The sequence below is a fragment of the Coregonus clupeaformis genome, chromosome 8 (genome assembly GCF_020615455.1).
Source record: "Coregonus clupeaformis isolate EN_2021a chromosome 8, ASM2061545v1, whole genome shotgun sequence".
Lineage (NCBI taxonomy): Eukaryota > Metazoa > Chordata > Actinopteri > Salmoniformes > Salmonidae > Coregonus > Coregonus clupeaformis.
The window spans coordinates 64,926,768-64,944,686 of record NC_059199.1 but is presented as its reverse complement, the minus strand read 5'-3'; the positions used below and the strand labels follow the sequence as shown (position 1 = coordinate 64,944,686).

The following is a 17,919-nucleotide window of genomic DNA, read 5'->3' as shown; positions in this document are numbered from 1 at the left end:
TGACCTATTCCAATAAGAAGCATTATACAGCTCATTAATTGAAAATACAAGGTAGACTAGCTTTTTAAGAGCGTTAGGTCAGTAACCAAGGCGAGCCGGCAAGGTGGAAAAATCTGCCGTTCTGCCCTTGAGCAAGGCAATAAACCCTTTTTGGACGAAAAAAAAGGACAACAATTTGAAGCACCGAAGTCGCATTCCGTTCCAGTAGCTGGCGATAGTGCAAAATGGTTTGCCGCCGTGCTCAAAGGAACGCCCTCCTTTGACTGACTGTGTTCTATGTTTACCGCATACAGTGTTTACGTTATGTTGTTGCAAATGTACCTGTGATTCTCCGCTAGCAAGCTACCCAAGTTTTCTCCTGTAAAAATGTCAAAAATAGAGTTATTGAGAGTGTTTCTCAACCAGAGATTGATAATGGCAGCTGAGGAGATATTTGGCGTCGTCGAAGAAACGATAGCAGAGTACCAGGAAGAGAACAGCCGTCTACGTAGCATGCTGGATATCGTTATTAAACCAGATATACTATTACATAGAATAGGTGTGTGGCTGAGGCAGCTAGCTGTTATCTTTTAAACCTTCTTTGCATATGTCAAGTGATCAATGTCAATGTTAGTATCTAGCTAAATACCTAGCTACCTATCTAACTAGAATACTATTCGTGTCAACATTTTAGATGTTTTATTTCATTCTCTCTCCTTCCCTCCAGACATCCAACAGCCCACTCTCCCTGTATCTGAAAAGAAGGCTCTCCCTGAGCAGCAGCACTGTGAGCAGGAGTGGAGCCCCAGTCTGTGGCAGGAAGACCCACATTACATACAGATAAAAGAGGAACCGGAGGAACTAGAGTCATCTTTGAAAAATGACTACCACCACCAGGACCTGACTCAGTCCTCACTTCTTTATGAAACCCAAAGTGAAGTCTATGAAGGGACATACTATCTTCCCAGCACCTCAACTGCACAGAGCAACTACTCTCTACACAGCACCTCAACTGAACAGAACATGATACAGCTCAAACCTGAACCTGATGCAGAAGACAATGGAGTATCAGAACCATCCAGTGAGTGTCAGCCCCTCTTTGAAGCAAATACAGAGTCTTCTGCAGCTCAGAGTGAAAACATGAAATGTGTCATTGGGGTAGAGAGTAGACCTCTGTCGGGGTCAAAGCCACTTAAATCAAAGAGATCACCATCAAAGAGATCACAGACAGTAAGAAAACAAAGTGCCTATATCCGCTGTAAATTTTGTGGAATGTATTTCTCCTACTTAGCTTCTTTAGTGAATCATGCAAGAAAGCATGCACAGGACAAAGAATGTCTATGTGGTGTGTGTGGAATACACTTAGAGTCCACAGAAAGTATGTTAGGTCATCTAGAAACCCATGTTGGAGCTAGAGTTTGTCATGTTTGTGGTAAATTTTTCCCTGGGAGTGCTGAGCTGAATGATCATATGAAGGTTCACCCAGGGGAGAAATCATTTCGCTGTCCTGATTGTGGCAAGTGTTTCAGAAAAAATCCAGATCTCACAGCGCACAAGAGGATTCATACAGGGGAGAGACCATACCGCTGCCAGTTTTGTGGCAAAGGATTCAGTCAGAGTGGAAACCTAGCTGTGCATATGAAGAGCCACTCTGGGGAGAAACCACATCGCTGCCCTGTTTGTGGGAAATGTTTCAGCAGTAAATCTTATATGAACACACACATGAAGATTCACACAGGGGAGAGGCCATTTTGCTGTCGTGTTTGTGGAAAATGTTTCATAAGAAACCCTGATCTGACAGTCCACATGAGGACTCATACAGGGGTGAAACCATATAAGTGGCAGTTTTGTGGCCAAGGCTTCAAGCAGAATTATCACCGGAAACTGCACATGAAGAACCACATGGGAAAAACTATATCATTGCCATCTTTGTGACATGTATTTCATCACTAGCACCCAGTCAACCTGGCATTAGATTTCACATGGTAGAGAAATACATCACTGCCATGACTGACAGAGGCTTTGCATAGACTGGAAGTTTGGCAAGGCATAATGACAATGCACAAAATACTTTAGTGTAGAAAATACTGACAGTAGACCTTGTTTGTGATACATGTTTCACTTAGCCGCTTTATTGAGGAAAGTTTTTACTCGCAGTGACTGTTGATATGTGGTTGTTTTACCTGTTTTGAATGCACTGACTGTAAGTCGCTCTGCAAGAAGTCCAATTGACACAGGAGAGAAACTATATAATTGTGTTATTTAAAAAAAAAACATACATAAGGCAATGATTTCTGCTAAATGCTTAAAATGGATGAACTCCCCTAGAAGGTACGAGAAGAAAATTCACATTAGGAGAAAACATAATGACAACCCGACAAAAAACCTCATGACAACATGGCAGTCATCATCTGTGTTGGGAGAGTCTTTCAGATAATACAAGAGGTACATTAAAACATCTCATTCCCTAAATCTACTGTAATTCTTTATTTATATAAAATATATCCCTACTCTTTCTTGAATTAATTGCAGACATGAGAATGTTGGATTGGTGATAGCAGTAGTGTGTATTATATTTTTTGCGTACTTTAGTGATCTAGGGAGGCAATGATTGATCTAAACTTCAGATTTGCCCCAGTAGTGCTGTAGCAGCGCCACCAGCTCTGCAGTCTACTACATGTAGGTCTATGTGCTGGGCAAGAATAGAAATGCACACACACTGGAGGACCTCCAAGAATAGATTGGAAAATACCTATTCAATCTGATCAATGATTATGAGTAGGATGAAGGACAAGAGATTAATTCATTTTGCCCAGTAATCGGTGTCCTCAAAAGCAGCACCGACTCTGGCGCCACCTGCAGGATCGCCACGACCTGCGCCTTCCGCTCCAGCAGGGGGCGACAGTGCAATATGTATTATGCCGTGCACGCAAAGACTGACAGCTCTCTTTCTCTTATTGACTTTGTTTACGTTGGAAGCTAGCTGGCTAACTTAGCTAGCCAAACAGCTTTCCTTCAACAACAAAAAAATGTCTAAAATAGAGTTCTTGAGAGTGTTTCTCAACCAGAAATTGATAGCGGCAGCTGAGGAGATATTTGGTGTCGTTGAAGAAACGATAGCAGAGTACCAGGAAGAGGTTTCTCGCACAAAGGAGGAGAACAGGCATCTACGGAGCATGCTGGATGTCCGGACTAAGACAGATATCAAGTTACATAGTCAAGCAGGTGTGTGTTTGTTTTTTCAACATTAATTTAATATGAGACATGTTAAGCTATCAATATGTATTTACTTTTTGAGAGTGTATCTAGCTAGTTACAAAACCAATGTCTGTAAGAAGATGATTCTTGTAAACCTCGCTAACTACCTCAAGTCAGCTCATTAGTTTTGTATTTCATCCTTCTCTCCTCCCCAGGCCTCCAGCAGCTCACTGTCACCGTGTCTGATGAGGTGGTTTCCCCTGAGCAGCAGGAGTGGAGCCCCAGTCTGGGGCAGAAGGACCCAGAACCCACACAGATGAAAGATGAACAGGAGGAACCAAGGACCAGTCAGGAGGATGAGAATCATGTCAATGAGTTTATCAATTGTTACGGCTGTGTATCAAGTGGCTATTATCAAGACCCAACTCAGTCCTCACATGGAGAGAGATACTCTCTACCCAGCACCTCAACTGAACAGATCAAAACAGAACCTTATGTAGAAGACTATGGCGTATCAGAACCAACCAGAGAGTCTCAGCCCTTCTCTGCAGTAGATACAGAGTGTTCTGCAGCTCAGAGTGAAAACAGAGGACATATTGACAGGATGGAGAGTGGAGGACCTCTGTCAGGTCTAACGTTAAAGCCACTCAAATCAAAGAGAACAAAGACGGTAGAAGGACAAAGTTCTCACATCAGTGTTAAGGACAGGAAATTGAACCATCTAAAATCACACTCGAGACCCAGTGTAAGCTGGGATGCTGCTCCTAGTTGTAAGGTATGTGGAAAGCAATTTGACTCCATGGTTTCTTTATTAAATCATGTGCAAACGCACACACAGAATAAAGAACATCTTTGTGGTGTGTGTGGAAAATTCTGTCAGTCCACAGAAAGAATGATAGATCACCTACAAACTCACATTGGAGCAAAGTGTTGTCATGTTTGTGGTAAATATTTTGCTTGGGATACTTTCCTGAAAAGGCATTTGAGGAGTCATACAGGGGAGAAGCCGTTTCGCTGTCATGATTGTGGCAAAGGATTTACTCAGCGCGGACACCTAAACTTACATATGAGAAGCCACACAGGGGAGAAACCACATCAATGCCAGGATTGTGGCAAAGGATTCAGTCAGAGTGGAAACCTGGCAGTGCATATGAAGAGCCACTCTGGGGAGAAACCACATCACTGCCCTGTTTGTGGCAAATGTTTCATAAGAAACCCTGATCTGACAGTGCACATGAGGACTCATACAGGGGTGAAACCATATAAGTGCCAGTTTTGTGGCCAAGGATTCAAGCAGAATTATAACCTGAAACTGCACATGAAGATCCACATGGAAAAAAACATATCATTGCCATCTTTGTGACATGTATTTCATCACTAGCACCCAGTCAACCTGGCATGAGATTTCACATGGTAGAGAAAGGCATCACTGCCATGACTGACAGAGGCTTTGCATAGACTGGAAGTTTGGCAAGGCATAATGACAATGCACAAAATACTTTAGTGTAGAAAATACTGACAGTAGACCTTGTTTGTGATACATGTTTCACTCAGCAGCTTTATTGAGGAACGTTTTTACTCGCAGTGACTGTTCATATGTGGTAGTTTTACCTGTTTTGAATGTACAGTCGTGGTCAAAAGTTTTGAGAATGACACATGTATTGGTCTTCACAAAGTTTGCTGCTTCAGTGTTTTTAGATATTTTTGTCAGATGTTACTATGGTATACTGAAGTATAATTACAAGCATTCCATAAGTGTCAAAGGCTTTTATTGACAGTTACATTAAGTTTATGCAAAGAGTCAATATTTGCAGTGTTGACCCTTCTTTTTCAAGACCTCTGCAATCCTGGCATGCTGTCAATTAAGATCTGGGCCACATCCTGACTGATGGCAGCCCATTCTTGCATAATCAATGCTTGGAGTTTGTCAGAATTTGTGGGTTTTTGTTTGTCCACCGCCTCTTGAGGATTGACCACAAGTTCTCAATGGGATTAAGGTCTGTGGAGTTTCCTGGCCATGGACCCAACATTTCGATGTTTTGTTCCCTGAGCCACTTAGTTATCACTTTTGCCTTATGGCAAGGTGCTCCATCATGCTGGAAAAGGCATTGTTCGTCACCAAACTGTTCTTGGATGGTTGGGAGTAAGTCACTCTGGGTAAGAGTGTCAACTAAATTACCTAAATGCAAAAACAGTACTCCAACAGTCCAATTGACACAGAAGAGAAACCATATACTTGTGTTATTAAAAAAAAACATACATAATGCAATGATTGCTGCTAAATGCTTCAAATGGATGAACTCCCCTAGAAGGTACGAGAAGAAAATTCACATTAGGGAGAAAACATAATGACAACATGGCGGTTGTCCCCTGTGTTGGGAGAGTTTTTCAGACAATACAAGAGGTGCATTACAACATGTAATTTCCTGAATTTTTTATTCCTATGAAATACATCACTCCTCTCCCCTTCCTTGAATTAATTGCAGACATGAGAATGTTGGATTGGTGACAGTAGTAGTGTGTATTATATTTTTTGCGTACTTTAGTGATTTAGGGAGGCAACGATTGATCTAAACTTCAGATTTGCACCAGTAATGCTGTAGCAGCACCACCAGCTCTGCAGTCTACTACATGTAGGTCTATGTGCTGGGCTAGAATAAAAATGGACACACACTGGAGGACCTCCAAGAATAGATTGGGAAATACTTATTCAATCTGATCAATGATTAGTAGGAAAAAGGACGAGAGATTAATTAATTTTGCCCAGTAATCGTTGTCCTCTTCTCAAAAGTCACTGACCACCTTCCGGAGACACTTGAAACCCTACCTATTTAAGGAATACCTGGAATAGTATAAAAGTAATCCTTCTACCCCCCATAAAAAAAAAAGTGGTTGTCCCACTGGCTATCATAAGTTGAATGCACCAATTTGTAAGTCGCTCTGTATAAGAGCGTCTGCTAAATGACGTAAAAGCAGAACAGACTCTGGTGCATACTGCAGGAGCGCCACGACCTGCGTCTTCCGCTCCAGCAGGGGGCGACAGTGCAAAATGTATTATGCCGTGCATGCACAAAGACTATATAATGACGAGATGCTCATGTCTCCGCCATCAAAATGGCAATGCAGGCGACAAGCTTTGGTCAAACATAAGCCAATAGAAACGCATTGGGCTTATTTTGGACAGATTTAGGCGAGAGTGAAACCTCTCGCTTAGCCTCAGCGCTCTTTATATTTTCGACTTTTGTTTACGTTGGTAGCTATCTAGCAAACGTTCCTTCTCTAAAAATGTCTAAAATAGAGTTATTGAGAATGTTTCTAAACCAGAGATTGATAGCGGCAGCTGAGGAGATATTTGGTGTCGTTGAAGAAACGATAGCAGAATACCAGGAAGAGGTTTCTCGCACAAAGGAGGAGAACAGCCGTCTACGGATCACGCTGGATAACCGTACTAAGCCAGAGATCAAGTTACATAGACGAGAAGGTGTTTGTATTTTCAACATTCATTTAATATGAGACACGATAAGCTATCAATGTAATAAAACATGTTGAAAGTGTAGATAGTTCCAATGTCTGTAAGATGATTACTCAATCTTAAACCCATCTAACAATTCTAGGGATATAACTTTTTTTTAAATGTTACCCGTAATCGTTCCCGAATGTTTGAGTGTCCAGTTTTTCGTTAGTTATGGAAACATTCTATCTATGTTAGCAAAAACCTTCTGAGAACACGTTTAGCATGTTTTGGTGTTAAAGTTAGGAGAATATTCCCTTAATGTCATACAGATCTTATCAAGAACGTGGTTACAATGTTCTCAGAATATACAATATTAATATTCTAGACACGTTTCATGGGAAGTTGCAAGAACGTTCATGTGTCTGGTTTTCTGAGGGTCTGGAGAATATTCCAGCGACGTCCCATAAAATATACACAGGACATGTTCTAGTCACGTTTCATGGGGACATTTATGTGTATCAGTACATCGCCTGATTTGTCCGAAATAAACTTTCTCCCCCAACAAATCATTACACATCACACCTTGTTACTGTTGCCAAGCCCATCAAGGCCCTGATTGGTAATCCATTCACAGCTCTTTTTGTCTGTTGGCAAGGTTAGGGATACTCACACACAGTGCTTTTAACTTCCATATTTGACATACATGATTACATTGTGCATGTTGATTTATACAGTAATTATTATGCAATATGTCCTACATTTACATTTACGTCATTTAGCAGACGCTCTTATCCAGAGCGACTTACAAATAGGTGCATTCACCTTATAGTCAGTGGGATAAACACTTTACAATGTTTTTTTGTTTTTTTGGGGGGGGGGGGTAGAAGGATTACTTTATCCTATCCCAGGTATTCCTTAAAGAGGTGGGGTTTCAAATGTGTCCGGAAGGTGGTGAGTGACTCCGCTGTCCTGGCGTCGTGAGGGAGCTTGTTCCACCATTGGGGTGCCAGAGCAGCGAACAGTTGGGAGGAGAATGTGGCAAAGAGCTTCCTAGGGTTAGAGGCGGATGCTTGGAATTTAGAGTGGTAGAAAGTGGCCTTAGCAGCAGAAACAGATGAAGAAAATGTAGAGAGGAGGGAGTGAAAAGATGCCAGGTCTGCAGGGAGTCTAGTTTTCTTCCATTTCCGCTCAGCTGCCCGGAGCTCTGTTCTGTGAGCTCGCAATGAGTCATCAAGCCACGGAGCTGGAGGGGAGGACCGGGCCGGCCGGGAGGATAGGGGACATAGAGAGTCAAAGGATGCAGAAAGGGAGGAGAGGAGGGTTGAGGAGGCAGAATCAGGAGATTGGAGGGAGAAGGATTGAGCAGAGGGAAGAGATGATAGGATGGAAGAGGAGAGAGTAGCGGGAGAGAGAGAGCAAAGGTTGCGACGGCGCATTACCATCTGTGTAGGGGCAGAGTGAGTAGTGTTGGAGGAGAGGGAGAGAGAAAAGGATACAAAGTAGTGGTCGGAGACTTGGAGGGAGTTGCAGTGAGATTAGTAGAAGAACAGCATCTAGTAAAGATGAGGTCAAGCGTATTGCCTGCCTTGTGAGTAGGGGGGGACGGTGAGAGGGTGAGGTCAAAGGAGGAGAGGAGTGGAAAGAAGGAGGCAGAGAGAAATGAGTCAAATGTAGACGTAGGGAGGTTGAAATCCCCCAGAACTGTGAGGGGTGAGCCATCCTCAGGAAAGGAACTTATCAAGGCGTCAAGCTCATTGATGAACTCTCCAAGGGAACCTGGAGGGCGATAGATGACAAGGATATTAAGCATAAATGGGCTAGTGACTGTGACAGCATGGAATTCAAATGAGGAGATAGACAGATGGGTCAGGGGAAAAATTAAGAATGTCCACTTGGGAGAGATGAGGATTCCTGTGCCACCACCCCGCTGACCAGATACTCTCGGGGTATGCGAGAACACATGGTCAGACGAGGAGAGAGCAGCAGGAGTAGCAGTGTTTTCAGTGGTAATCCATGTTTCCGTCAGCGCCAAGAAGTCGAGGGACTGGAGGGTAGCATAGGCTGGGATGAAGTCTGCCTTGTTGGCAGCAGAACGGCAGTTCCAGAGGCTGCCTGAGACCTGGAACTCCACGTGGGTCGTGCGTGCAGGGACCACCAGGTTAGAGAGGCAGCAGCCCCGCGGTGTGAGGCGTTTGTGTAGCCTGTGCGGAGAGGAGAGAACAGGGATAGGCAGAGGCATAGTTGACAGGCTGCAGCAGATGGCTACAATAATGCAGAGGAGATCGGAATAAAATGAACTAAACATCTGGGAAAGGAGAGAGCGGGGCCTCCCTCACCACAACTCCCAAATATAACTCTCCCAACTTCCACCTCAGAAACTATAATTGTTGTAAACTACAGCGGTTCAATGTTTTCTAGGAATAGACTAACCTAGTTTATTCAGCTAGCTAACTAGGTGCAGTATTATTCCGTGAAAAACGTCCGGGCACCTCGTCATAAGACGCCACAGCCAGCTAGCATGCCGGTCTCCAACAGCAGGGTTTAGCGCCAATACTCAGCCACAACAACCACCAGTGTATCAACATGCAAGCAGATGCGTTCGTGTCCGTGTCTAACGTTGTGGGTTAGTCCCGACAGCTTGAGCGAGTCCGTCGTCAACTTATTCAGCCAGTTAGTTAGCTAGAATAGTTAGCAAACTAGCTAGCCATTGCTTTCAGACAAAGAAGAACCCCTCCTTTCACGGCACGAACACACAGAGAGAGCCAAACTAACGTTAACTAGTCACCCATGTCCCGAATTCCTTGAGCGACTCGGGCTATCAATATGTAAAAAACAAAACACACGTGTAGGTTATGACTTACCCCTAGCAGCTACTGTTAGCTAGCCAAGTGCAAAGCTAGCCACTGAATTGACTCAGCCAGTTCGCGTCTGTTCGCTCGGTCGTTCCAGCTATTGTTTACAAGTAGCTACCCAGGTTGCAACAAGCTTGCTAATTTTCAAGCACAGTAGCCACTTGCTACCTAACGTTAACGGTTCAGACAATGAGGTTAGAAAACAGCTGAATGGTAGGCAATTATTATATGTAATCACTGTAGGCAGCCAGCTGGCGTAATTACAGGCACTCTCAGGCGTGAAACAACTATACCGTTGCTAATAGCTACTCGCCAGCTAGTCCAGGTGGTGAGTTAGCTAGCTAGCTAGCTTCGTGCTACACCCGGCACCGCCGAATACAATACTAACCTACAATAATTACATACAATAACTACCCACAGCAACCCACGATACCTACCTACAATACCTAACTACAATCTAAATACATAGTTTAAGCCTGGGATTTGAACTTGCAACCTATTGGTTCACGTCATTCAGATCTTCCTGCTACGCCACCATGTCTGTGTGAGTTAATTTGACTATACTCTCATCATTGATTTTATTTACTTATTTCAACAATTTAAGGGATTTCTATATTGTCTAATGTTGGGTTGGCATATTAACCTGTTTTAATGGTACTCTTCAATCACTAGGATCAATACGTTTTTCTTGAGTATACTTTTAACAGAACTGAGAATTCCTGGAGATCTACCGTCCTGTAGGTTTTCACTCCAACCCTGTTCCTGGAGAGCTACTGTCCTGTAGGTTTTCACTCCAACCCTAATCTAGTGCACCTGATTCTTATAATTAGCTGGTGGATAAACTGAATCAGGTTAGTTACAACTGGGGTTGGAATGAAAACCTACAGGAAGGTGTATTTTATTTAACCTTTATTTAACTAGGCAAGTCAGTTAAGAACAAATTGTTATTTACACTGACGGCCTACACCGGCCAAACCCGGACGACGCTGGGCCAATTGTGCGCTGCCCTATGGGACTCCCAAACACGGCCGGTTGTGATACAGCCTGGAATCAAACCAGGGGGTCTCTAGTGACGCCTCAAGCACTGAGACGCAGTGCCTTAGACCGCTGCGCCACTCGGGAGCCCTCCAGGAACAGGGTTGGAGAGTCCAGCCCTAGAGATAACCCTTATTGGGACAGTCGTTAGGGTGTTCGTCATTTGTGCTAGTGGCCTTGGTTTGAGACCCGCTAGAGGAGTCCACCTACTCTCACATTCTTAGCAATATAGGTTAGTCATTATTTGGCAACAGTTACAACACACCTGTGTTTGAAGTAAATCTCTGTTAAAAGTACACCCAAGAAAATATTTTATTGTTCATAGTGATTCAGAAGTATCATTAAAACAGGTTAATATGCTCCCAAAAAGTTGTGGTCACACATGTTTTTGCAACGCTCCCATGAAACATGTCTAGAACATTAATATCTTATGTTCTGAGAACATGGCAACTATGTTCTTTGTGTGTTTGGTGGGACATTGATGGAATATTCTCCTACCCAACAGAAAACTGGAGACATGAATGTTCTTGCAACATTCCCATGAAACATGTGTAGAACATTAATATCTTAAGTTCTGAGAACATGGTAACAATGTTCTTGGTATGTTCTATTTGACATTAAGGGAATGGTCTCTTGGAAACATTCCTTGCACATCCTGGGAACATTCCTATGAAAACGTTAGTTAATGACCTATTAAGGAAATATTCTCTAAAGTTGTGGGAACGTTTGTTAGCTGGGTATGTCAAGTCAGCTCTTGAGTTTTCTATTTCATCCCTCTCTCCTCCCCAGACCTCCAGCAGCTCACTGTCACCGTGTCTGATGAGGTGGTTTCCCCTGAGCAGCAGGAGTGGAGCCCCAGTCTGGGGCAGAAGGACCCAGAACCCACACAGATGAAAGATGAACAGGAGGAACCAAGGACCAGTCAGGAGGATGAGAATCATGTCAATGAGTTTATCAATTGTTACGGCTGTGTATCAAGTGGCTATTATCAAGACCCAACTCAGTCCTCACATGGAGAGATATACTCTCTACCCAGCACCTCAACTGAACAGATCAAAACAGAACCTTATGTAGAAGACTATGGCGTATCAGAACCAACCAGAGAGTCTCAGCCCTTCTCTGCAGTAGATACAGAGTGTTCTGCAGCTCAGAGTGAAAACAGAGGACATATTGACAGGATGGAGAGTGGAGGACCTCTGTCAGGTCTAACATTAAAGCCACTCAAATCAAAGAGAACAAAGACGGTAGAAGGACAAAGTTCTCACATCAGTGTTAAGGACAGGAAATTGAACCATCTAAAATCACACTCGAGACCCAGTGTAAGCTGGGATGCTGCTCCTAGTTGTAAGGTATGTGGAAAGCAATTTGACTCCATGGCTTCTTTATTAAATCATGTGCAAACGCACGCACAGGATAAAGAACATCTTTGTGGTGTGTGTGGAAAATTCTGTCAGTCCACAGAAAGTATGATAGATCACCTACAAACTCACATCGGAGCAAAGTGTTGTCATGTTTGTGGTAAATATTTTGCTTGGGATGCTTTTCTGAAAAGGCATTTGAGGAGTCACACAGGGGAGAAGCCGTTTCGCTGTCATCATTGTGGCAAAGGATTCAGTCAGAGTGGAAACCTGGCTGTGCATATGAAGAGCCACTCTGGAGAGAAATCACATCGCTGTCGTGTTTGTGGAAAATGTTTCATAAGAAACCCTGATCTGACAGTCCACATGAGGACTCATACAGGGGTGAAACCATATAAGTGCCAGTTTTGTGGCCAAGGATTCAAGCAGAATTATCACCTGAAACTGCACATGAAGAACCACATGGGAAAAACCATATCATTGCCATCTTTGTGACATGTATTTCATCACTAGCACCCAGTCAACCTGGCATGAGATTTCACATGGTAGAGAAAGGCATCACTGCCATGACTGACAGAGGCTTTGCATAGACTGGAAGTTTGGCAAGGCATAATGACAATGCACAAAATACTTTAGTGTAGAAAATACTGACAGTAGACCTTGTTTGTGATACATGTTTCACTTAGCCGCTTTATTGAGGAATGTTTTTACTCGCAGTGACTGTTGATATGTGGTTGTTTTACCTGTTTTGAATGCACTGACTGTAAGTTGCTCTGGGTAAGACATAATGCAATGATGTTTTTTTTCTCTGCATTGTTGGGAAGCGTTTCACTGTTAGTCTACACCTGTTGCTTACGAAGCGTGTCACAAATAAAAATAGTTTGGATTTGATTGCTGCTAAACGCTTCAAATGAATGAACTCCCCTGGAAGGTATGAGAAGAACATTCACAAGAGGGAGAAAACATAATGTCCTGATGAAAAACCTTGTGACAACATGGCAGTCATCCCCTGTGTTGGGAGAGTCTTTCAGACAATACAAGAGGTACATTAAAACATCTCATTCCCTAAATCTACTGTCATTCTTTATTTATATACAGTGCCTTCAGAATGTATTCATATCCACTGACTTATTCCACATTTTGTATTACAGCCTGAATTCAAAATGTATTAAAACAAATTCTCACCCATCTACACACAATAACCCATAATGACGAAGTTGAAACAGATAGTACGATAAATATTCAGTAAAGATTGCCTATGATGAGATCGTCCATAGATTATGGGTGCTTTGTATGTGGTTCTGCAGCTTTTACATTGCTGTTGTGCCTTGATAGGATGCAAGCGAGTGCACTCAGGATGTGCGATGGTGCATTTAAAACTATACCGGTTGAGGCTTTACAAGTAGATACTGGGGAAATGCCACTATCCCTTAAACGAGTTAAGCTAGCCCTGGCATACTGGGCAAGACTGAAGGGTAGTACGGTAGATCATCCTACACTGACAGTATTGGAAGACTACTGGGAATGTGAAAGATATCAAAAGAGGGGTTTTGACCCAAAGATTGGGAAAAGGGTTGATGAAGATGGACTCAGGGACTCAGGGTGCATTTATTTGTGAGTTCGATGTTAATCTATGCAATAGAATAATAAATGATTAATCTGTAGATTCAACAGAAATGGTTGCGATAATTGTTGTTTTGCAATGGATAGAAGAGGTACAACCAAGAAGAGTAGTAATATGTTCGGACTCTGCATCCGTTTTGTGTAGTTTTAAGATCTGGAAAGTCAGAACATGAGGATTTATGGTTAGAAATAATGATGCTGTTGTTGGGCTTACAAATATATGGTATTGAAATTCAGTTCTGTTGGATTCCGGCTCATACAGGAGTTCATGGAAATTATATTGTAGATATAAAAGCCAAAAAGCAGTGGAAAATAATATTGTGGATATACAGGTGCAGTTGGGTAGAGGGGAAATTAAAACATTGATTCGGAAAAATGGGTTAGATTGCTGGCAGAGACAATGGGATGAAAGTAGTAAGCGCAGACATTTTTATAGTACAAAGAAATCTGTACTGGAGATAGTGTCATATAATGGGAACAGAAGGGAGGAAGTTATGTTGTGTAGGATGAGATTAGGGCATACAGGATTTAATCCCTCTTGGAAATTGATAGGGAAACATCGTACTGGAATGTGTAATGGCTGAATGGTAGAGGAAACAGAACGTTAACATTTTGTGAAATGTATGATGTAGAAAGAGAGAGGTTGTTTGACAGGGTTGGATGGGAATGGGGAGTGGGTGGTATTTTGGGTGGGGATGATGGGAGTAGTGAGGTTTGTAGGGAATTATTTTATTTTATTAGAAATTCAGGGTTAGTTAAGAGAATATAGTGGTGTAGATAAGTTGTGACCGGCCTCACACTCCAGTACAGTAGGGTGGTGGTGTATGCACCTGCCAGTTGGTTGCCATTTGCCAATAAACACTTAAAGAAGAAGAAGAAGAAGAAGTACATGTCAGAGCAGAAACTATACCATGAAGTCTGCAGATCTCACGAGATAAAATTGTGATGAGGCATATAGCTGGGGAAGGGTATAAAACAATGTCTAGAGTGTTGAACGTTTCCGAGAGCACAGTGATCTCCATCATTGGGAAATTGAAAAAATGTGGAACTACCTAGACTCTGCCTAGAGCTGGCCGTCCGACCAAACTGAGCAACCGGGCAAGAAGGACCTTGGTCAGGGAGGTGACCAAGAACCCAATGACCACTCAGAGTTCCTTGGCTGTGATAGGAGAACCTGCCAGAAGGAAATTAGAATGTTGGATTGGTGATAGCAGTAGGGTGTGTTATATATTTTGCGTACTTTAGTGATCTAGGGAGGCAATGATTGATCTAAACTTCAGATTTGCCCCAGTAGTGCTGTAGCAGCGCCACCAGCTCTGCAGTCTACTACATGTAGGTCTATGTGCTGGGCAAGAATAGAAATGCACACACACTGGAGGACCTCCAAGAATAGATTGGAAAATACCTATTCAATCTGATCAATGATTAGTAGGAAAAAGGATTAGAGATGAATTAATTTTGCCCATTAATCAGCCCTCTTCTCAAAAGCAGCACAGCTGGCGCCAACAAGCATTTCGCTATACCCGCAATAACATCTGCTAAACACGTGTATGTGACACATTATTTATTTTTTGATTTGATTTGACCTGCAGGATCGTCACGACCTGCGCCTTCCGCTCCAGCAGGGGGCGACAGTGCGAAATTAATTATGCCGTGCACGCACAAAGACTGACAGCGCTCTTTGTCTTCTTGACTTTGTTTATGTTGGTAGCTAGCTGGTTAACTTAGCTAGCTAGACAGCTTTCCTTCTCAAAAAATGTCTAAAATAGAGTACTTGAGAGTGTTTCTCAACCAGAAATTGATAGCGGCAGCTGAGGAGATATTTGGTGTCGTTGAAGAAACGATAGCAGAGTACCAGGAAGAGGTTTCTCACACAAAGGAGGAGAACAGGCGTCTACGGAGCATGCTGGATGTCCGTACTAAGCCAGAGATCAAGTTACATAGACGAGCAGGTGTGTGTTTGTTTTATCAACATTCATGTCATATGAGTTACGATTATCTTTCAATGTAATTCATTTTGTAGAGTGTATTTACAAAACCAAGGTATGTAAAAAAAATATAATTATTCTGAGCCTAACTACGTCTCAATTCAGCTTTTGAGTTTTCTTTTTCATATTCTCCTTCTCTCCAGACCTCCAGCAGCTCACTGTCACCGTGTCTGATGAGGTGGTTTCCCCTGAGCAGCAGGAGTGGAGCCCCAGTCTGGGGCAGAAGGACCCAGAACCCACACAGATGAAAGATGAACAGGAGGAACCAAGGACCAGTCAGGAGGATGAGAATCATGTCAATGAGTTTATCAATTGTTACGGCTGTGTATCAAGTGGCTATTATCAAGACCCAACTCAGTCCTCACATGGAGAGATATACTCTCTACCCACCACCTCAACTGAACAGATCAAAACAGAACCTTATGTAGAAAACTATGGCGTATCAGAACCAACCAGAGAGTCTCAGCCCTTCTCTGCAGTAGATACAGAGTGTTCTGCAGCTCAGAGTGAAAACAGAGGACATATTGACAGGATGGAGAGTGGAGGACCTCTGTCAGGTCTAACGTTAAAGCCACTCAAATCAAAGAGAACAAAGAGGGTAGAAGGACAAAGTTCTCACATCAGTGTTAAGGACAGGAAATTGAACCATCTAAAATCACACTCGAGACCCAGTGTAAGCTGGGATGCTGCTCCTAGTTGTAAGGTATGTGGAAAGCAATTTGACTCCATGGCTTCTTTATTAAATCATGTGCAAACGCACACACAGAATAAAGAACATCTTTGTGGTGTGTGTGGAAAATTCTGTCAGTCCACAGAAAGTATGATAGATCACCTACAAACTCACATCGGAGCAAAGTGTTGTCATGTTTGTGGTAAATATTTTGCTTGGGATACTTTCCTGAAAAGGCATTTGAGGAGTCATACAGGGGAGAAGCCGTTTCACTGTCATGATTGTGGCAAAGGATTTACTCAGCGCGGACACCTAAACTTACATATGAGAAGCCACACAGGGGAGAAACCACATCAATGCCAGGATTGTGGAAAATGTTTCAGTCAGAATACATCTCTGATAGTGCACATGAGGACTCACACAGGGGAGAAGCCATACATGTGTCCTGTATGTAGAAAATGCTTTACCACATCAAGTATGTTAAAGAAGCATCAGACAGCTCACAAACATATAAATTAGGTGTCATGAATGTGGCCAATGCCACAATGGATTCAGACTTTAGGGAACCACGAGAAGACTGTTTACAAGAAGGAGAACACATGACTGTGCCCTGTGTGGGGGGAGAGAATCAGACAGCAGACTGAGAGACATGTGAAAGGAGATACCCCTCCTCAAGACACTGCTCTCTGATGAATATCATGTTCTAACAGAGAGCAGTTAGTGGGTTTCTGAGCAACAGGAGTCCATTTTCATTAGTTATAGGATGACACAGAGGACATGATGTGATCCACTGTTCTCTGTCTGTATATAAAGCTTGCATTGGTCTTGAGAGTAATATGTCTTGTTCATATATGGTAATACGTCACCACCTCTACCCTGATGTTGCAAACAGCCTAGTTTTCAGAATGTTTGTTCCCTTGTGTTTAATGTGGCAAGATCTTCCATACACCAAATGTCATATTTACCTCTGAGCCTAATGCCAAAATGCACCAAGGGAAAAACATCTGTTTCATTTCATGTGTATTTACAAGTATAGAGAATTGGTATGATACAGTTACGCTGCGTTCAATGGGAACTAAATATACCACCTGAAATTAGAGCTGCTTCTTTCAACCAACCCAGATATTGTACATTCCCAGACATCCATAAAGTACTACAGAATAAATGGCTGATAATGTGTTAATTGAAGTGTCTTTTTTTAGCTTCTCTCTTCTCTGGCAGCGTTGCGGGATCATGTTGGGAACACCAACTAGGCAACCATTACCTGATGAAATCAATACAAGTGTTAGGAAAAGGGAACTGGTTCCAATCTTTAAATAAAAACCCTTTTAATTATCCGTAAAGGCAGTGGAAATATCTCTGAGCTGTCTATCAAATGGCTGCATCTACACACTAATCATTTAGCGAGATATACTGGAGTGGACACAGACCCTGTAGCACAAAAAGAAGAAGAAGAAGAACTTCAATGGGGTAGGGACGTCCCAAGAGGACTTCGGTCAACTAGAGGAGGAAGCGCTCGCTTGGAGGTTGTGTTGTGGCGCACAAGATTTCAGATTTGTTTGAATGACTTCGTGCCTGGAGAATTCCGAGTGCGGAGTCCGAACTGGGTGAATGAGTTGTTGATGCGTGAGAAGTTTGGAAGTATGACAGCGGAAATGGAGGCGAGTAGTGCGGACGAAATGGAGAAAAGGTTGGAGAAGCAACAGCTGTGCTGGAATGCGAACAGTATGAGTGTCAGTTCTGATTATATGGAGCGGGAGGA

General features: G+C 42.8%; 3 protein-coding genes and 1 pseudogene across 3 annotated transcripts; all 4 read left to right on the top strand.

The window, feature by feature from the left end:
• Positions 1–273: 273 nt before the first annotated feature.
• Positions 274–2,451, top strand: LOC121542981 (zinc finger protein OZF-like). Its single transcript, XM_041852649.2, has 2 exons — positions 274–538; positions 707–2,451. The coding sequence occupies exons 1-2, from the start codon at positions 367–369 to the stop codon at positions 1,912–1,914; spliced, it is 1,380 nt and encodes a 459-aa protein (XP_041708583.2). The 5' UTR covers positions 274–366; the 3' UTR covers positions 1,915–2,451.
• A 341-nt stretch (positions 2,452–2,792) lies between these two features.
• On the top strand, positions 2,793–4,861 carry LOC121542974 (zinc finger protein 227-like). The gene is made up of 2 exons (XM_041852640.2): positions 2,793–3,204; positions 3,393–4,861. Exons 1-2 carry the CDS (start codon positions 3,009–3,011, stop codon positions 4,538–4,540), a joined length of 1,344 nt encoding a protein of 447 aa, XP_041708574.1. The 5' UTR covers positions 2,793–3,008; the 3' UTR covers positions 4,541–4,861.
• A 1,474-nt stretch (positions 4,862–6,335) lies between these two features.
• On the top strand, positions 6,336–12,946 carry LOC121542979 (zinc finger protein 2 homolog). The gene is made up of 2 exons (XM_041852647.2): positions 6,336–6,658; positions 11,308–12,946. The coding sequence occupies exons 1-2, from the start codon at positions 6,463–6,465 to the stop codon at positions 12,369–12,371; spliced, it is 1,260 nt and encodes a 419-aa protein (XP_041708581.1). The 5' UTR covers positions 6,336–6,462; the 3' UTR covers positions 12,372–12,946.
• Positions 12,947–15,182: 2,236 nt separating this feature from the next.
• LOC121542973 lies at positions 15,183–17,336 on the top strand (annotated as a pseudogene).
• Positions 17,337–17,919: the final 583 nt, after the last annotated feature.